General features: G+C 39.4%; 1 protein-coding gene across 2 annotated transcripts in view; it reads left to right on the plus strand.

The window, feature by feature from the left end:
- Window positions 1-19763, plus strand: part of RASGRF2 (Ras protein specific guanine nucleotide releasing factor 2) — a 241504-nt gene that overhangs the window by 78526 nt on the left and 143215 nt on the right. For both annotated transcript variants that reach the window (XM_047873891.1, XM_047873892.1), the window contains exons 3-4: window positions 16023-16170; window positions 18498-18587. In XM_047873891.1, coding sequence (XP_047729847.1) covers window positions 16023-16170; window positions 18498-18587 — 238 coding nt within the window. The remainder of the gene's footprint in view (window positions 1-16022; window positions 16171-18497; window positions 18588-19763) is intronic.

Raw genomic sequence — 19763 nt, forward strand, 5'->3', positions numbered from 1 at the left:
CTCCAGAAAAGCCAGATACTCGTAGTAGCCTAGAATGCCTCTGTGGTTGCTGAGCAAATACCATGTTGGACCAAATACAGAGTATGGATTCCTTCAAAAATGGTTAGATTTTAAATCTAATTTTTAAAATTATTTTAAATCATTTTTTAAAAATGTTTTATTTAATTTTGAGAGAGACAGAGACAGAGTGTGAACAGGGTAGGGGCAGAGAGAGGGATACACAGAATCCGAAACAGGCTCCAGGCTCTGAGCTATCAGCCCAGAGCCTGACGCGGGGCTCGAACTCACAAGCATGAGGTCGTGACCTGAGCCAAAGTCGGATGCTCAACCGACTGAGCCACCCAGGCGCCCCATTTTAAATCATTTTTAAATCACTGTTTTTCTATGCTATGGAAACTTTGTCATATACGTGGAAGTGGGTCAGTATTTGGTGTTGATTGACATATGATCGAAACCAGGGCTCGTGTGATCTTGTCAGAAATGTAGACTTTAGAAATCACTTTGGTGATTTAGGAGACCGAATGATAAGAATTCTCTTGTGGATTTGAAGATTTAGTTAATAATTGATTTTTTAAAAAATGTCCTGCCTTTTTGGTCCATTAGATTTGCTTTTCCTTTGATTTGAGGCCCAGGACTGGGTTCTTTGATGATTTCTTTTTAATCAGACTGCTTTATACTTGAGTTCTTGCATTTGACTTTTTGCATTGAGATGCTTCTTACATTTTCTGTTTTATAAATCGGGAGGATAACAACTTTTTCATTTGAGTTTCATTAAGTTGAGTTTTTGGTGTGAACTTGGGTTTGTGAAATTCATTCTGACTGTTCATACATGCGCAGAGCCAGAAAGTAAATGAAGCTGATTCAGAGAAGGAATTTGTCAGCCAGTTTTGCTTGGCATTGTGCTAATTAAACAACTGATTGGATGACTAAATATTTCACCTTTAGAGCGTTAATTTGGTGCCACTGCCTTTTTAATAGAAAATGCTCAATAATTACGGTTTTTTTAAATCCCTCTTTTTAAAAGTCTGAGCTTTTGACTAACTGATGGCTATTTTAGCCTGAGACTAATTTTTTTTGAGCTCCCTGCAGACACTACATAGAAACAGGGACTGCTCAGAGCCCTTTTCCTGGTCTCCGCTGTTTTACTGGGATGTCTTTTCAGAACTGGCTTGGGCATGCTGTCCTTGTGTGCCACAGATATCACATTCTTGCTGCTGTCTTGTTGTACCTCCGAGATGAATCTACTTGCTCCAGTTTGCCTTCAGAGGATCTTTGGGTCCTTTTCTGGATGTTGAATTGCATGTTTTCTCCCTTAGATCTGGCCCAAGGAAAAATCTTTTTGGAAATTACATTCTCATTCTGAAGCTCCGATGTGGTCCAGAAAACTTGTTTTACGGTTTTTTTTTTTTTTGAAGTTGGCCAATATTTCTAGAACACTGGCACATTTAAAATATCATTCCATCACATATTATTGGCACCAGTTCATGGGAAGCTGCTAGCAAGACTCAGTCATGTTTTTGTCTGGATGAGCTGAGGCCAGAGCATTTTAACAGCAGTGAAGTCTATGTTTATTCCATAAGTGGTTTGCTAGTTGGGTATGGAATTTTGGACGTTCCTAATAATCTGATTTTTGTTGTTGTTGTCTTCTTGGCCGTATCTGTCTATCGTGGTTGGTTTAGTCATTGACATTAGGATGGTCAAAAACATTGACCCAGGTAATTGCGGGTCCTTAGGGCTCACTGACTGAAAAGACAACATCCACAGCATTGTGTCTCCACTTTTTATCCGCTGGAACATGGACCAAGCGAAGTCTCGGCAGGTAGAAGGTAGCTATGGCCTGGAAGAGGATCTAGGTGTGCAGAGATACCAAAGCTCTCCCCATGCTGGTCTAAGCATAAGACCTGAAGGACCTGGTCTATGACAGTTAAGAAGAGAGAGCTAGAAAGTATTCCAGAGATGGGGTGGGGGATGACTTCAGAGGACTTTGTGACCACCTGGATGTGGGCAGTATTAGACCAGGATGATATCTAACACATCTCTCAGGGCCCTAGCATGGATAGTGTCACTTACTGGGAGAAGAAATGATGGATGAAAGTAGGTTTGTGGGGCCAAGATGGTGAGCACTGGTCAGGAGGGGCCTCTGAGGGGAATTGGAGGGTTTGATTGCCTGGAAGGGGCAGTGAGGAGCCGTGCGATTCTGAGGGGTCTCCTTGCCCTTGCTAGGGAAGATATGAGAAAATGAGTATTCGAAGCTACTGGAGAAGTAAGGTATGTCCTGAGGGGAAAGCTGGCTTTAGGTTTCTACCAAAGCTGGGGTTAGAGGAAGACTTTTGAAAAGTTGGAGAGGTGGAGAATATTGCGCCTGGTACAGTGAGCCACAGAATGTGCACAGCTTTTCCTTTTTTCCTCCCTGCAAACGTATGGCTTATTCTTTCAGTGGTTGAGACTGTCCCACCGTACCTTTCCCCTGCTTTCTAATTTTTTAACTGAAACTCTGCTCAAACCCCCATCTTGACAATCTTCCCTCCTCTTGGTGTGTGCATATGGCAGGTGGATCTTAGGCTTTTTTCAGTGGGGAGGGCATTTGCAAGGGAAGAGGAATTCAGTGTGTGCTTCCATTCTATAAAGCTCATGTCAGATTTAGTTTGGCAAGGGTTTGACAGAACCCGTTCCCTCATCCTGTCAGTCCTGAACTTGACGAGCATAGAGACTTAATCCTCCAGTTAAGTCTCTCAGTTAAGTCTTATCCTTTTGTCCACTAAAGAAAGCTCTAATCCAGCCTCTTGGGTCTGTTTTTATCTGTAGTCCTTTTGATGACATGTGCCTCAGGCAGCTTGTTGTTTGTTCTCTCTCTTTCCCCCTCTATCAATCTGTTCCCCCCTCCCCCACAACATACACCACACACACACACACACACACACACACACACACACACACACAACACACAGCATACACAACCACACACACATACACACACAAGCCATCATGGTAACTGCTCCAGACACCTAGTGCCTGTAGCCTCATCCTTTTAATTGGATGGAGGCATAATTTAGAGTGAAGTGTATATTATAAAATCTATCCCAACACTAAAGGCCACTGTGTGTATCATATCATCCCCATAAAATCAGCTCTTTATATGATATATGTGCAGGGAGAAATCCTTCACAAATCAGAACAAAGCTAAAAACGCTTTGTGTATCACGGTGAACTGACAGGACTAGAAAATCAGAAATGGACAGTGATGTCATAGCCTAAAGCTATATTTTGTATTCTTCTTGTAATAATAAGACTATCACTACTATTGCTACTTTAAAGCTGAAGATATGGATTTTGTTCATTTGATATATATATATTTTTAATAAGAAGTTTTGTCAGGCCTTTGCCTCAAGATTGGACATGATGAAAGAGACGTCAGCACTTTCTTCCTTAGAACCTGCAAAGAAAGAGAGAAAAGGGATAATGTGTCTGCAAACTATGAAAGATTTCACTTGATGAGATGGTAGAAACTGTTTTCTACAGGGAAAAGTTGGGCTTGAATTTCTTTATTTTCAGCCTTTGGTTAATACTTTCACCTGCTGGTTCTCTTTCCTATTCTTCATAGTGTTTTTTCTTCAGTTTGTTTGCACGGCACCAGGAGCTTGCAGTAGAACAGGCGCTCTGTCTGTCTGCACATGAACCCCAGCCCGCCTGCAGGGGGCGCCCCCCCAACAGGCTCTTGGCTGCCCCAAGAACTAGTGCTGCTTCAAGGCAAATTTCTGCCTTGAGCCTCTTCCCTCTGATTCCCTTGCTCCATCCGTTATTCCCTTTCTTATACATTCCATCTGTTTACCAAGCTGGCTCTGGCTTTTTTCCTGTATTCTTAGATTCTCTTTGAATCTCTCCCACCTTGAAACAAGAAATTAAAATCCCTCCCTTGGCCCCGCATCCTCCTCCAGCTGCCGTCTCTTGCTGCATAGACAGGCTTCCTGAAGAAATACTTGGGTTGTTCTCCTTCCTCACGCAGCTCCTGCTCCTTTTCCAGCCCTTTGTGATGGGTTTCTGTCCCCACCACACAGAAACTGTTGTTACCCGAGTCGACAGCGTCTTTCCAAAGCTTTTCTTTCCTTATATAACTTCAACTTTCCAGTAATATTTATTTTTTAATTACACAAACAGTACATAAATGCAACCTCTCTAAAAAAAAAAAAGAAAGAAGGAAAGGAAAGGAAAGGAAAGAAAAAAGAAAGAAAGAAAGAAAGAAAGAAAGAAAGAAAGAAAGAAAAAGAATCCAAACAATGAAAAGTAGAGAGAGTAAAAAGTTATTCCATTCATATGCTCCTCCTTCCCCTCCCCACATTCCCCAAGCTCACTTATTCCTCAAAGGTATTTACTGGTAACAGTCTCCTGCTTAGTGTTTTCATACATTTGCATATCTGTTAGATAAATAGATAAGATAGGTAATATTACATACTCTTTTACTGACTATTCATATTACTCAACCTTCCTTTCACACTAATTTGGAGGTTGTTTTTTATTTTATGTTATTATTTTTTTAATGTTTATTTATTTTTGAGAGTGTGAGCAGGAGAGGGGCAGAGAGGGGGAGACAGAGGATCTGAAGCAGGCTCCGTACTGACAGCACAGAGCCCGATGCAAGTGCTGGAACTCATGAACGGCAAGATCATGACCTGAGCTGAAGTTGGGTGCTTAACAAATTGAACCACCCAGATGCCTCCTGAAGAGGTTGTTTTTTTTTGTTTTGTTTTGTTTTTTAAACATCATTATGTAGAGACCTAAATCTTCTCTTGAAATTCTCTTTCCTTTTGCTTCTAGGACATCACTCCTGATTCTTCTACTCCTTTGATCATTTCTTCTCCTCTTTCACTGTCCCCTGTGTTCTGTCCCTTTCTTTAATGTCACTGCTCTGTGCCCTTGTTCCTTTCTCTCCTCACCAGTCATCCACTGCCAAGGCTTCCCCCAGGTGGATGGAGTCACCCTTTCCCCATGCTTTCATTAATGCTGGGTACCGTGCTAAGTGCTCCATGTTCTCTTCTCACTGAACAGTCACAACGGCCCATGAAATCGGTGGTTCTATCTCCATTGAGTCTGAGGTCTTAGAGGATGAAATAACATCCCAAAGATCACCGGTCTACTAAGTGGCAGAGCTGATCCTCAAATCCAGGTCAGGCTAACTCTGAAACCTATGTACTTAATTAGGAAGATGTATTGCCTCTAGTATGTGTAGGACCATCTTTCTATATTGACCTAACTGTATACCCCCGCCCCGCCCCCCTGGTACTAACCTCAAATTTTTTTCCACCTCCCCTTCTTCCTACCAGAGTATAGTCCCCTGTACACATGTACTCAGTCACTCAAGCCAGCAGGATGCCATCCTGTACCCTCTGCCCTCACTGCTCATGTCCATTCAGCCAGATGTGGATTTGAACCCTGGAACATCTGGTCTCTATTCCTGTGCTGACAGTGGTTGCCTGGCTTACTGCTCAGCCACCTCACCTGTCTCACTTCTAAGTTTGCCTCCTAATCCATCCTCCACAGGGGACCAGAGTGCCTTTCTGAAAAGAACATACGTGCTGGTAGAACTCCAGGTTTCATATTAGTAATTTTGGTTATTATATTCAATTGACTTCTTAGTATAGAAAGTTTTAAACAGAGAGACTCAGCTCTCATTCATCTGCATTACCCTCCCTGGGCCACTTTCTTCCCCTGTAGAAAGGACTGACCATTCCATTCTTTGGGCCCCTACTGCAACCCTTTATTTCTTTTACAGTACCTTCGAAATTACTGTATTGATTTGTTTATGTCTGTTGCTCTCTGTCAGTCTGAATTCCTTCAACACAAATCTGTTGCTCACCTCTTATCTCCTGCTTCTGGCACAGTGGCAAATTGCTTTTCAGAAATGTGGGTACCAATTTAATCTCCCTCTGCTAAGACATGAAAAAGCTGGAATCATTTTTTTGAAAAATTTGTATTATATTGATGGGTAAAAAATGGTATCTTGGTGTAATGATAATTTCCTTGATTATTGGTGAAATTGACTATTTTTTGCCATTGTTAATATTTGTTTATGTTTCCTATATGAATTGGCATCTCATGTCCAATGCTTGTTTTTTCTCTTGGTGTTTTTCTTATCAGTTTGTTTATGAGCTTTTTGTATGAAAAAAATATCTGTTTGTATTTGTTCTAAATTCCCTTGCACCATTTTTTTTTGCCCTGTACTTATTTTTTGACAGAGTTTTGAATTATGACACAGTGCAAATATTGCTTTTGGTGGGGAGGTTGTTCCATTGCTTTAAAAAAATACTTAAAAAACTGAAATATAATTCATATGCCATAAAACCTACCATTTAAAGCATACAACTTAATGGATTTTAGTATATTCACAAGGCTGTGTAACCATCACCACTCTCTGATTCTGGAACATTTTCAACATCCCTCAAAACCCCAATATCTGTTATCATTCACTCCCTATTTCCTGCTTTCCCTAGCCCTAGCCAACTACTGATCTACTTTCTGTATCTGTGGATTTGCCCATTGTGGACATTTTGTATAAATGGAATCATACAAGCCTTTTGTGTTTGTCTTCTTTTACTTATAATGTTATCAGAGTTCATCCGTGTTGTAATAGCATAATGAATCCTCTGTTCTTTCTGTGGTGGAATACTATTCCATTGTATGAGTGTACCACATTTTGTTTACCCATTCATTGGTTGATGAACATTTGGATTGTTTTTACTTTTTGCTATCATAAACAATGCTGCTGTGAATATTTGTGTACACATTTTTGTGGACATGTTTTGAATTCTCTTGGGTGTACATAGGAGTTGAGTTATTAAGTCATATGTTAACTCTATGTTTAACTTTCTGAGGAACCAACAAACTGTTTTCCATAGTGGCTGCACCATTTTATATTTCCACTAGCTAGCAATTTATGAGAGTTCTAATTTCTCCACATCCTCACCAACACTTGTTTCCATTGCTATTTTATTTGGAGTCCTTGTAGTGGAAATTGAATATGAGAATTTATAAACTCCTTTAATCTATTTGGGTTTATTGAATATAGTTAGATATATGCTCTTGCTAAAGAATTTTTTGTGATCATAAAGAGAATTCTACCAATACTATTCTGCACATTTATTTGTAAAGAAATAAAAGCATCAGAAATAAAAACATCGATACAATTTTCTTCAGTTTTATAATACAGCACTATAAAATATTTTTTTTTAGAAATAAATGTTCCTTAAAATTTCTCTGCCCCAAAATGATGATTTTACCACTATTGACTTTCTGTTATATTTCCTTATAGCAATATTTTGCTTGTTTTTTATATTAGATTGTGTTTTGGAAAGGATTATTGACAACTTTCCATATGCCCCATTGTTAGTCAAATGTTTAAATAATGAACTACTAACTGTGAACTGGAAAGAAGGAGCAATATTTAGAACAGGGAATTTTAGTCTTTAAATTTTATTCCTCTTTTTAATCTCTTCTAATGGAGATGCTTGTGTTTCCATTCATTGTAAAGGAGACAAGCTTAGGAGAAAAGAGCCTATCTATCAGTAGAGAGAGAAAAGATTGTTGAGGGTGATACACGGTTAGAAACTTACCCTAATGTGACAGCTAACAAATACTGATTAACCAGTGGAGTAGAACCATTGATGTAAGAGAATTTGAAAGCCAGAAAAAGTGGATAATAGCAATGCTGAAGTGCCCGTGAGTAAATCTACGGAGGCACAGTCTTGTGTAGATAAGCCGGCTGCTGTCAGTGCACAAATACTGTCTAGATGGGAACTGTACTGCCGTTATCCAGGACTGGTTTTTCCCAATTCCCAAAGACATCATGCTCCCCCTGATGTGAAAAATGCTGATTCGAAAGAGTTTTCTCAGTAAAATTGATCATAATCCTGGAGCTGGTGCAAGTTTTTCTTCAGTCACCTATGAGTTTTTAGTTTGGGTTTTACTACAGTTCTCATTATACATATCTCATTAGCATATCTATCTATCTATCTATCTCATTAGCAAATAAGTCTTCGATCAAAGTAAGTAGGATGACGGTCTGGCTCATCTAACCATTTCTTGTGAAGCTAATATAATTTTTACTCTTCTATAAAAATAATTAAGGCCTATGCTATTATGCTGTACTTCTCTGGACTCTTTAGGATTCTATTGGAATGCTTCCTTTTCTCCCATATGGAATAGTGGTGTTTTGGTTTTGATTATACATATTACACATGAATATTTTACTCTCCTATATATACCTCAGACTTGCCATCTGTTAGTACTGGACACATGAATTTGGCTTTCATCATGTTGATTTATATGGCTTAATTTTATTATTTCACTTGGCAGCGAAGAGACTATTTTCTCCCCTGGTGGAAGTTAAACTAAACAACACACACACGAAATTAAAAACAATCACAAATAATAAATAGATCAGGCAGAAATTCTTAAACTTGAGCAACTGGAAAATTTAATCAGATAGAAGATACATTGGAGATATAGTAAAATAGAAATACCACTGCTCTGAAAATTCCTACATCGAAGGAAGCATTTCCAGTTGATTTGCACAATCCACTTACTAGTGGCATATATAAGGAAAGCCCTGTGGTATAAAGTGAAGTAGACACACCAGTAAGAGTAGTGAACTAGAGAGAACCAATTAAATAAATTGAATGACTTGAGAATTATGAAAAATGAAAATTATCATGTGAAGAAAAATACAACGTGCAGAGTAAATTATCTTAGGTAACTATTTTTCATTTAGCAATGACCTTTATGTGAATGCCTGTTTTGTGCCAGGCCCCATGTCAGGTGCTGAGCTAATCTTTAATATCTTTGCCTAGATTATTGTGGAGCCTCCAACTGGTCTTCCTTTTTCTGTCCTCGCACTCCACCCCCCACCTCTCTCTTTTCCCATTACTGCAGCCTGTGTGATCCTGTTCGAATGTCAGATCTTGCCATGCCTCCAATCAAAGCTCTGAATCTCATTCATGGTGAAAACCTGAGACTTTATGTTGGTCCACAGGGCTTTGCATGGTTTAGAATCCTGTTCCCTCTTCTGCCTCTCATCTTCCTCCCCTCCAGTAAACCAGCCACTCTGCCTTTCCTTGGGCAGCCCAGGCCTGTTCCCACTACGGAGCTTTCACACATGATATTCCCTCTAACGGGAATGCTTTTCCAACCAGCTAGCCACATGGCTCACAGCTTCAGGTCATGACTCCAATAACATCTTCTCAGGGAGACCCTCTCTCACAGCCTGGTTAACATTATAACCCCCGTCTCCCCCACTTCCTATCCTACTCCCCTGGCCCTGCTTTTTCATTTAAGTACTAATCATCACATAACATACTATATATTTTAAAAATTTATTTTATTGTCTCTTGCTCCCTACTACAATGTAAATTCCATGAGGGCACAGATTTTTTTTTCTTCCTATTTTGTTTACTCCTGTCTCCAATACTTTGAACAGTTTTTGGGTATATAACAACATTCAGTACATACTGAAGAGTGAATTTGGAGTCACAGGAACATATAAAGAAACTACTACATGTTACAGAAGCCCACCTCACAGAGTAAATAACTGCCATTAGGATTTACGTATTTTCTTTTTGCCACTTAATATTGTAGAGATGTTGCAAAATACAGAAAAGCACAAAAGAAGTAATTAAAAATCACCTGTCATTGCTCTAACACATGTGCATATACAAATTATATATACTTTAATCTTCTGGGTTTTTTTTTTGTTAATTTATTAGTGGGTCTTGAGTACGTTCCATTATGTTAACCATTTTTTAAAATATGACTTTAAATGGCTTGTATCATTCCATTGTTTCATCACTTTCATATTGTATGCATCTATATTTAGATTCGGTTTTATTATATTTGTTTTAATGAATGAAAATCTTGTTTTTTTTTATACATCTTTGTGCAAGTCACTGTTTATTTTCCTTGGGTTAGATTATTATACTTGAAACGACTATGACAAAGGATGACATTTTAAGCTGTCTTGATACTTATTGTGATGTTGTCTCCTAGACTGTCTCGCTCTGGTACAGAGTACCCCTTTTGTCTTATCTTTGCCGGTACGGAATATTATCATTCCTGAAGCTCTTGACCAATTTTTTTTTTTTTTAATTTGAGAGAGAGTGCACACCAGTGGGGGAGAGGGACAGAGGGAGAGAGAGAGAGAGAGAGAGAGAAAATCTCGAGCAGGCTCCATAGTCAGTGCAGAGCCCAACATGGGGCTCAGTCCCATGACCCTGGGATCATGACCTGAGCTGAAATCAGGAGTCGGATGCTCAACTGACTGAGCCACCCAGGTGTCCCAAACTCTTGACCATATTTGATAAACAATTTTTACTCTTTGATTAAGTACGTCCTTTTCTCTCTCGCTATTAATTATTCACGTATTATATTCCATGATGTCCTTAACTTCTTGACTTAATGACTTTGGGCCCTATTATTGGTTCCCCGCTATAAAGATGAAGAATTTAACACCCTTACAAAACCATTTACCTACTCTCCCTTTTCCCCTCAGTTTTTGCTACTTACATATTCTTGGCTTTTAAATTGGTTGTTTATGTCTTAAAATAATATAATTAACTCTCTTTATCAACTTTGAGAAGCGTGTAATGAGTCTCTGCTATGAAAGGTAAGTAAATTAAGACATTTAATGTGTCTTTCTTTATTGTTCTCTTCTTTCCACAAACTGAGGTTTTATTACTTTATTATTTACTCTCTATTTATAAACTTTTAAACATTTACCTTCTGTTCCTAAATTTAATTAAGCCTCTGTTGATTCTCAAAATAAAAAACCAATGAAAGAAAACAAAATAAAAAACCATGGTTTTCTAAAAATTTTCCAAAGTATTAAGACTGGTGTTTGATACCATGGAGAACGAAATATAATCATGCACTTGAATCCTTGCTTTTTGAAGGAGAATATTTTAATTTCTTTCTAGCATTTTTTAAAATTACTTCTGCGGGCTTGTATTCTTGCATTCCATGTTAACTCTTGTCTTTGTATTCTGTTTTGTTTGGTTGGAGAGCCTCCTCATAATTTTTCTCCGATAGTAAGTGTGATGGTTAGTGAACTGCTTCTGTCTTGAACTGGCACTTGCCTGGGTGTAGGAATTTGGGTTCAGACTTTTTCTTCAGTTCTCTACTGTGATCTGGTGTCCCAGGTAACTGATGACAAGTATGTCATTTTGATTCTTGCTTTCTTTAGATAAACTGTGATTTCTCTTTGGAGGCTTTTATAATTTTTCCCTGTCCTTAGAGCTCTGATATTTTACCAGGATGTATCAGGGTATGAAATTTTTTCATTTATCCTGTCTGGCGTTTAGATTATGCTCTCTCTTTGAACTGTGCTGTTTTCAGTTCAGGGAACTTTTCTTCCATTTCTTGCTTATTTCTTCCCCATCACAATCTCTGTTTTTTCCCATTCTGGAACTCCCATAAGGTAGATATTAGATCTCTTGGATCTATACTCATTTTTGCTCAGGTTTTCTTCCCTATTTCCAATCTCTTTGTGTTTTTCTTTTTGTTGTTCTTGTTCAGTGTTCTTTCTGTCTCCAGCCACCTAGCTTAGTTTTCAATCGTGTCTGCTTTATCATTTAGCGCATTCACTGACCTGTGAAATTTTAATAATCATTTTTTGTTTCCAAGAACTCTTCTTGTTACCTAGTTCCTTCTTTTCCATAGCAGCCCCTTGTTACCTTATGACTCTAATATCCTTCCATATCTCTCTACAGGTAATATATCTCTGTTGTTTGGATTATCCTGTTTGTTTATTATATTTTCTGTTTGTTCATTTGGGGCTGTATTTATTTATGTATTGTTGCTTAACAACTTACCCCACAGTGCTTAAAACAGCAAACATTTTATTGTCCTCCCACAGTGTTTGTGGGTCAGGAATTAACTGGGCGTCTCTGCCTGAAGGTCTCTAATAAGGCAACAATTTGGAGGTCTTATCTGAAGGCTCAAAGAGGAAGGATCCACATCCAAGTTTGCTCACATGTTTGTTAGCAAGATTCACTTCCTTATCAGTTGTTGCATTGAAGCCTCAGGTCCTGTCCTCATCAGCTATTGGCCAGAGGCCTCTCTCAGTGTCTGTCTATGTGGACCTCTCCATACAGCAGCTCTTAACATGGTGTAGACTTCCTCAGAACAAACCAGTAGGACAATCAGAGAAGGCAAGCAATAGGGAAGCCAGAGTCTCCTTGTAAACTGATCTTGGAAGTGCCGTTCTATCACTTTTGCCATATTCTAATCCTTGGAAGTGAGTCACCCCGGTCCATCTCACACTGAAGAGAAAGGGGTTACATAGGGTATGAATACCAGAAAGAAGGAATCACTAAGGGCTGTCTTAGGTACTACTGCCAATTGCAGAGGCCTTTCTTTTGGGGGTTGGTTTTTCCAAGTCTCGAGTGATCTTTCCTTCTAAATGAAGGACCTTGTGGGTTATTATAGGTAGCTGGCCTGTGTTTACATCTGTGTCACTTATACAGACTTCCTTTTCAGGTATGTGGGCAGGCACTGGGGAGGCTAGCTAGAATTCCCCCTTGTGTAATTCCAATACCCTTCAGTGTGTATGGGTGGAACCTGCGATTTGCTCTTAGCCATTAGTAAATGACAAACATGCCGAGTGGTCACCCCCTTGATTAGGTTGCATTATGTGGCAAAGGAAAAGGGATTTTGCAGACGTAATTATGATCCTAAAAATCTGTTGCTTTGAGTTAATTAAATGGGATTTTCCTGGGTGGGCCTGACTTAATCAGTTGGAAGCCCTCAAGGAGAGACTGGAGTCAGAGATCTCTGGGGTCAGAGATGCTCTCCAAGCTGCATGAGTTGTATACCTTCAGGAAAATGAATTTCCCAATAATCTGAATAAACGTGGAAGTGAGTTCTTCCCTAGTCAAGCCTCCAGGTGAGAATGTACCTTGACTGACACCTCAGTGTTAGGCGTGTCAGTCTCTGAGCTGAGGACCCAGCTAAACTGAGCCTGGACGCCTGATGCACAGATACTGTGAGATAAGAAACGTGTTGTTTTGAACCAGGGAGCTTGTGGTAATTTGTTCACAATAGAAAAAGAATACATGTATTTCACTCCTGGTCCCTCTTAGTGCTGACCCTTTTCTGGTTCTCTGTCCACAGTGGATGTCTGGTGTAAAGTCAAGCTTTGTTCTCTCTGAGTCTAGCATCCTCATTTGGAGCTTTCTTTAGGACGTGGTCCTTTTCCTACAGAGAGCAGATCCTGGGCTGTGACTTGAGGGCATGTCACTACTGCCAGTTGTGCCTTTTATTTCTTTACTTTGGGAGTTGGGAAGAGGAGGAGTCTAACTGCAGATGTTGTGAAGGCACTTGTTTAATGAAAGACTCTAATGATCACCCCTTACTCCATTTCTTTGAATGTTTTGATTCCAACTTTGGAGCTCTGGCCACCTTGGTGGGAAGCGTGCTTATGCGAGGTGTCTCCTTGTGTGGTTTCTCTGCTCTCAATTTCCCCACCACTCGGATTCTACTTGGTTTTCCTCTTCATGGAATTTCTTAAAACTTCTGGTCTGTTGATGGCATATTTTCCTGTTTTATAATGCTGTTATGGTTTCATTCTTTAAACAGAAAATAATTTTCCTAGCACTTCAGTGAGGCCTTGGAAGTGAAGGGAGACAGATGTGGGTAATGAGTCTGCATGAATTCATCCACACAATCTGGACTGGACTTTTTATAAGAGAAAAAAAAAAAACTGTTTTGCTACCTAATACCAATTTGATATATTAGTAATAAATTTGAAATAAATATATTAGTAATAAATTAGTAAAAAATGATGAAAAGGGCATAATTTTTATTATAATAGCTACTTTTCTCATGTTCTATTACTATTTTCTCCTTTTAAAGTTCCTAAAAGCGTATCTCTCTGAAGACTCTGCTCTTTTTTTTCTTCTTCTTTTTTTAACCTCCTCCCACTCACACAGCCTTTCTTTCTACTCTCTTAGAGTGATTTCTTAGAACAAGTGACTTTAAAATATTGCTGACACTATGTTTTTTTTCTAACACTAATAGCACACATGATGTAAGTGCTGAGGATGTTGAGATCATTGAACTAAAATTGTGATTTTAGAATTGTCTTAAGACTCTTTTAGTTCTAAGTAACACAAACCTATTTCAAAGTAGTTGAGGTTGCGGAGAACTTATTAGACAGAAATTTTAATATCTCACTGAACCCAAGAGTAAAAATTATATTCAATTAACATGAGCGTCAGGAACCAGAAACTAGCAAGTTGACAGGAACACAGATAGTCGTTACCTTTCTGTCTCTCTTATCTCTGTTTTCTTGAACATCTTATTTTCTTTCTCAGCAGACTCACTTTGTTTGGCATGATATGGCCAAATACAGCTACCTGACAATGGTAACCAGAGTTTCCAAGTTTATATCATATCAGTTCAAGCAAACAGATAAGAGATACAGTACCAGACTCCAAGGAGAAAGACTCTAGTTGGTTTAGCTTGGGCCAGTTACCTCTTTTTAGACCAGTGTAATGTAGTCATGAGGGCAGGTTTTGTGGTAAAAACATGGCTGCTATGACCCAAATTCTCAACGAAGAGGTAAGAGGTAAGTGAATAGAAGATTGGGCAGTATCTCAGGACATGTCTGCTGCAACATTCTTGTTTATATTCATTGTGATATTCCTTATTAGAGAAACAGTTTAGCTTGTGGTTAAGAACATGGGCTTAGGGTCGGGGCACCTAGGTGGCTCAGTTGGTTAAGCGTCCGACTTCACACAGGTCATGATCTCACAGTTCGTGAGTTCGAGCCCTGCATCGGGCTCCGTGCTGACAGCTTGGAGCCTGGAACCTGCTTCAAATTGTGTGACTCCCTCTCTCTTTGTCCTTCACCCACTCACACTATCCCTCTCTCTTTCTCTCTCTTTCTCTCTCTCTCTCTCTCCAAAATAAACAAACATTAAAAAATGAAACAAAACATGGGCTTAGGGTCAAACATATGTTGATTTGATCCCACTTTGCCACTTACTAGCTGTGTGACCTCTGTGAAGATTAAAATCTTTTTGTGTACAATTGGGATGATAAAGCCTATCTCCTGGGGTTGCTGGGGGGATAAAATGAGAATATATATGGGACATCTGAGGCACTCAGTAAATAGTAATTATTGATTATTACAATTATCAGATCATTTGGGAAAGATTACGTGAATGGAGAACATACCTTTTACCACCTCAAATAGTGCAGCAAGATCTAGAGGCAAAATTCCAGGTGCTACAGAATTGCATAGTCAGTAAAAATCTAAGAGGGAGTTTTGGCTTCCCACACACTTGGCCAAAGAAATGGAAACAGGTGAGGCTGATGGTGTTAGGGCCCAAGAACCTACACTTATTTTTAGAATGAAATTTTGCTCCTGTTGATTTGTGAAAGAAATGTTAATGGTCTCACGATCCTAAAGAGAGCCGAGCAGGGCTGGTAGTCACCGGTATAGTCATCATAGTCCATTCCAGCCAGTGCCTGTTCTGATGGTTACTTCATTCATTCTACTTGGGGGCAGGCCTATTCTGATTGTCTAGACACTTAGCTAATGAAATATTTTTGAGTAACGTCCCTGGGAACCAAGTGTGTACGTACCATCAGTTCAAGACTTCAGTTTTTTTTTAAAGGAGAAGCATCATTTTCTTTATGAAATGATAGATTTCCTTTGCACTTTTCTGACTTATATGGCAAAATTGCTAATGGCAGCCATCATTAAATGACCTCTTAGTGAAGGATATGTAAAATGGCAATGATCCAAATTCTGTAGAGTTAAATGAACTCTTAGCTTAGTAAGGGATATGTAAAATGATTCAAATTGTATATTGTTAAATGATACCAAATGCAAGCCCAAAGTTAATATTTACATAAAGCAGAGTTAGCCATCAAACTACATTTATGGTTTCTTTCTAAAATATACTGTATGCTGTTCTATATGAAACTGCCGTAGAACAGTATCTCATTGACTAACTGTGTAATTTTCTCTTAAGTTATGCAGACATTTTGATTGAGAGAGAAGTGTTAATGCAGAAGTACATTCATCTAGTTCAGATCGTAGAGACGGAAAAAATTGCAGCTAACCAACTCCGGCATCAACTTGAAGATCAAGATACAGAAATTGAAAGACTTAAATCAGAGGTACTTCCCAGTTACTAGATTCCTCCTTGTTGTTATGCATTTATTGCCATCTCCTCAAAATTACATAAGGCCTATCAGGGAAAAATTTTCATCCCAAACTTGGTTCCTTCGCCATCAGCGAGTACATGTCAGACCACTAATCTGTGTTAGAATAAATCTAGTCTATGTTAGAATTAGTTAAATACACTACATTAAAATACCAGAGTAATATGCTGCTTTTTAATTATTTTGTGCTCCCGATGTCCTTCATTTGATCAGATATTCAGAAGTTGATTATAAAATGTAACTGTTTTTAGATTGACTATAATAGTAATGATAATTGTGAATCTGTCATAGATTAAACTCCCAAACGATAACTAAGGAAGGACCAGAAATGAAGTCAGGAAGACTTTACTGCTTCTCTATTCTAAGGAGTTCAACTTTCTTCCCCCTGGAATTTTGAAAAACACATTGGAGTTGAAGTATAAGGCATTTCCTCAAGTTGGAATTCCTGTCTCCCTCCATCTCCACCCCCACCCTCTGAGGGTGAACTTCAGAGGCCCTGCACCCCCCGATGTGAGATTGTCCCAAGTGAGAACAGAGCATGGTCATTGTATCTCCAGCCTCAGTGGTGGTCCTGGATCCACCCATGCTCACAAGTGCCTCTGTCCACATATAGAAACCTGAGTGTGCCCGAGTGTTATTTACTACTCGTGGGAAGTGGTAGATAACTGAAGACCTGAAGAGGAATGTGGAAAACAAGATTTCCCCCCTCTTTCTGACTAGAGGTGCATTAGCATTTTCTTAGCTTCAAAGAGCAGATAGGACAGATGAAACCTACTACTAATTGTATCCCATTGACAGAACAATGCAGGATCCTCAGGCCTGAGTTACAAGAAATTTGTAAGTTCTAAGAGCCTCAGCCCTGAGTTACAAGGAAAGTAACTTTTTTGTTACTTTGACAGTCACTGGACAATGATTTCCTCTTTGTTTCCTTATACCTTCCTCCAAGACGCACTGAATCCTGTGAGAGGTTTTCACCTGCTTCTGCCTGTGTACATCACCTCCAGTTTCCAGAGCATGAGTATAAGCTTGATTCCACCTGGGATCTGATTGCTTCTCTGGTGATGAGTTGCAGACCATGTTCACCGTATCATTAGTGTTGTTAACTTCCCGATTCAACCCTGAAATCTCATATAGTGAAAACAACAACAGAAAACTTAGCAAACCTGCATTTTAAAAGACTATATCAGGCACTGTAATTTAAGACAAAATTATTGTGTTCTCTCTTTGCCACAGTAAGCCAGAGCAGATGCTTGTCTGCTAAGTGGCATTTACTCCACAAGAGAAACTCAGCACCAAGCAATGTTCCCCAATATTTATTTGGGCATGCTTATCTGTCTTCACTATGTTCTATTTTAGTCTGAATATAGATTTTGCAGCCCCAAACTGTCAGTAGCAGGTACATCTTGAGTGGTCGCTTCGCAGGAGCCATAATTTATTTTCTACTCCTTTTATTTTCCTACTTCTCTGCCAGAAAATGGCAGAAGTGTGTATTTGTTACTGGTGACAAAATGTAAAGACAGGTCAGAGGAAGCAATTATGATTCTTAACTTTTCAAATGCTTGCTGGTAAGGTTGCGTAGGTTCTTACCTTTCTAAGAGCCTGCAATTGAGCAGTAGGCTAGTGATTTTTGTTGCTAAGTGTATTTGGGCAGGCATCTGGTTTTGAATTGCCCCACAGGTCACATAACTGAGTTGGAGCTATAAGGAGATCCTGGATCATTTCACTCCTTTTTACCTTTTCACCTTTCTTGGTTGTCTTGGGTCAACCCCAGGGCTCTGAAGTTCCGTTTGCAGTTACGATTTTCCCAAGGAATCCTGTGAGCCTGCTGTACTCTGTGTACCTGTGTGGAAGGCTGCAGGCTGATTATGGGAAGCAAGAGCTCTGGGCTGAATGTCATTGCATTTGGGGACCCCAGGGCATTACAGGCAGCTGCCATTGGGCAAGATTGGCAAGCAGTATGTCACTCAGCTCCCCCGAAGGCCTTGGCCTAGTCATCACTGGCAGTCAGGGCCAAATTTGGGGCTAACGTTTCTCCTAACACAGATCCCAGTTCACACTTTCCACAGTTGCTTCTCATAAGCACCTTTGTTGGCAACATAACTGAACAGACTTGGTGTGAAGTTCATTCTTTCCTTGACTCAGAACCAGTGGAAGGAAGGATGCATAAAAAGTAAAAGTTTCCTGAGGACCTCCTAAGCTACCTTGTAGGCATTACCTCCTGTGAGTTATGGCTATAAGCTGGTATTTCCCAAATCATGAAATGGGCCAATTTTGTGTTATAGATTATCGCTCTTAATAAAACCAAGGAACGAATGAGGCCTTACCAAAGTAATCAAGAGGATGAGGATCCAGATATCAAGAAGATTAAAAAGGTAGGATGTTGGGCGTTTCTGGCTTTGGAAAAGCATCGTGATCAGTTGTCTGTCCTGTAGTGATGTCTTTGTTCCCCTGTCCCTGAGCTGAGAATCACCTTGGTATATCTGTTCTAATGGCTCTCAGACTTGCCTTTCAGAGTGATACAGGTATGGCTACTTTGGAAAAGTTTCAGCTTGAGATTTTTTTTCCAGTTCTGGGAATCCCCTTATGGACCCTCTGTGGAAAGGATGTCAAAACCAGACATTAAGACAATAGTGTTCTTAAGTTGGGTTAGTAAGTGCTGTAGAACCTCCTGATTTTGTGCTATTTTCATATTTTAGGGGAATATTTTTTTCATGTTTATTTAGTTTTTTGGGAGAGAGAGTACATGTGTGCAGATGCACGTGAGACAGGGAGGGGCAGAGGGAGAGGAAGAGAGAGAATCCCAAGCAGATGCCACGCTTAGCATGGAGTGTAACATGGAGCTTGATCTCAGGAGCTTGATCATGACCTGAGCTGAAATCAAGAGTGGGAGGCTTGGGGCGCCTGGGTGGCTCAGTTGGTTGAGTGTCCCTTCTTTATTTCAGATTGGGTTGTGATCTCCTGGTTTGTCAGATCGAGTCCAGCATCAGGCTCTGTGCTTGTAGCACAGAGCCTGCTTGGGATTCTCTTTCTCCCTCTCTTTTTGCCCCTCCCCCTGCTTTTGTTATCTCTCTCTCAAGACAAACAAACAAACAAACATTAAAAAAAAAAAAGAGTCAGATGTTTGACTGAACCACCCAGATGCCCCTAGGGGAGTAGTTTTTTTTAATTTATTTTTTTAAATATGAAATTTATTGTCAAATTGGTTTCCATTGTCTGTATAGGGGAGTATTTTTAAGTGACATTTTAAAAATATTTCTTTTAGCTTTAGATTTCAGTGCTTATTTAGAAAGGATTTTTTTGAACATGTGAGACTATTAATTAAATACATCTCAGATTTCTGTTTTATTATCATTATTACTTTCTTGTTTAACATCCACACGATCAACAGATCTTCTTATTAAACTGTCACTTATTCCTGTGTACAACTTAAAAAAAAATTTGTTTTAATGTTCATTTATTTTTGAGAGACAGAGAGATAGAGCATGAGCAGGGGAGGGGCAGAGAGAGAGGAAGACACAGAATCCAAAGCAGGCTCCAGGTTCTGAGCC

This window comes from Prionailurus viverrinus, chromosome A1, assembly GCF_022837055.1.
Source record: "Prionailurus viverrinus isolate Anna chromosome A1, UM_Priviv_1.0, whole genome shotgun sequence".
In the NCBI taxonomy this organism is placed as follows: Eukaryota; Metazoa; Chordata; class Mammalia; order Carnivora; family Felidae; genus Prionailurus; species Prionailurus viverrinus.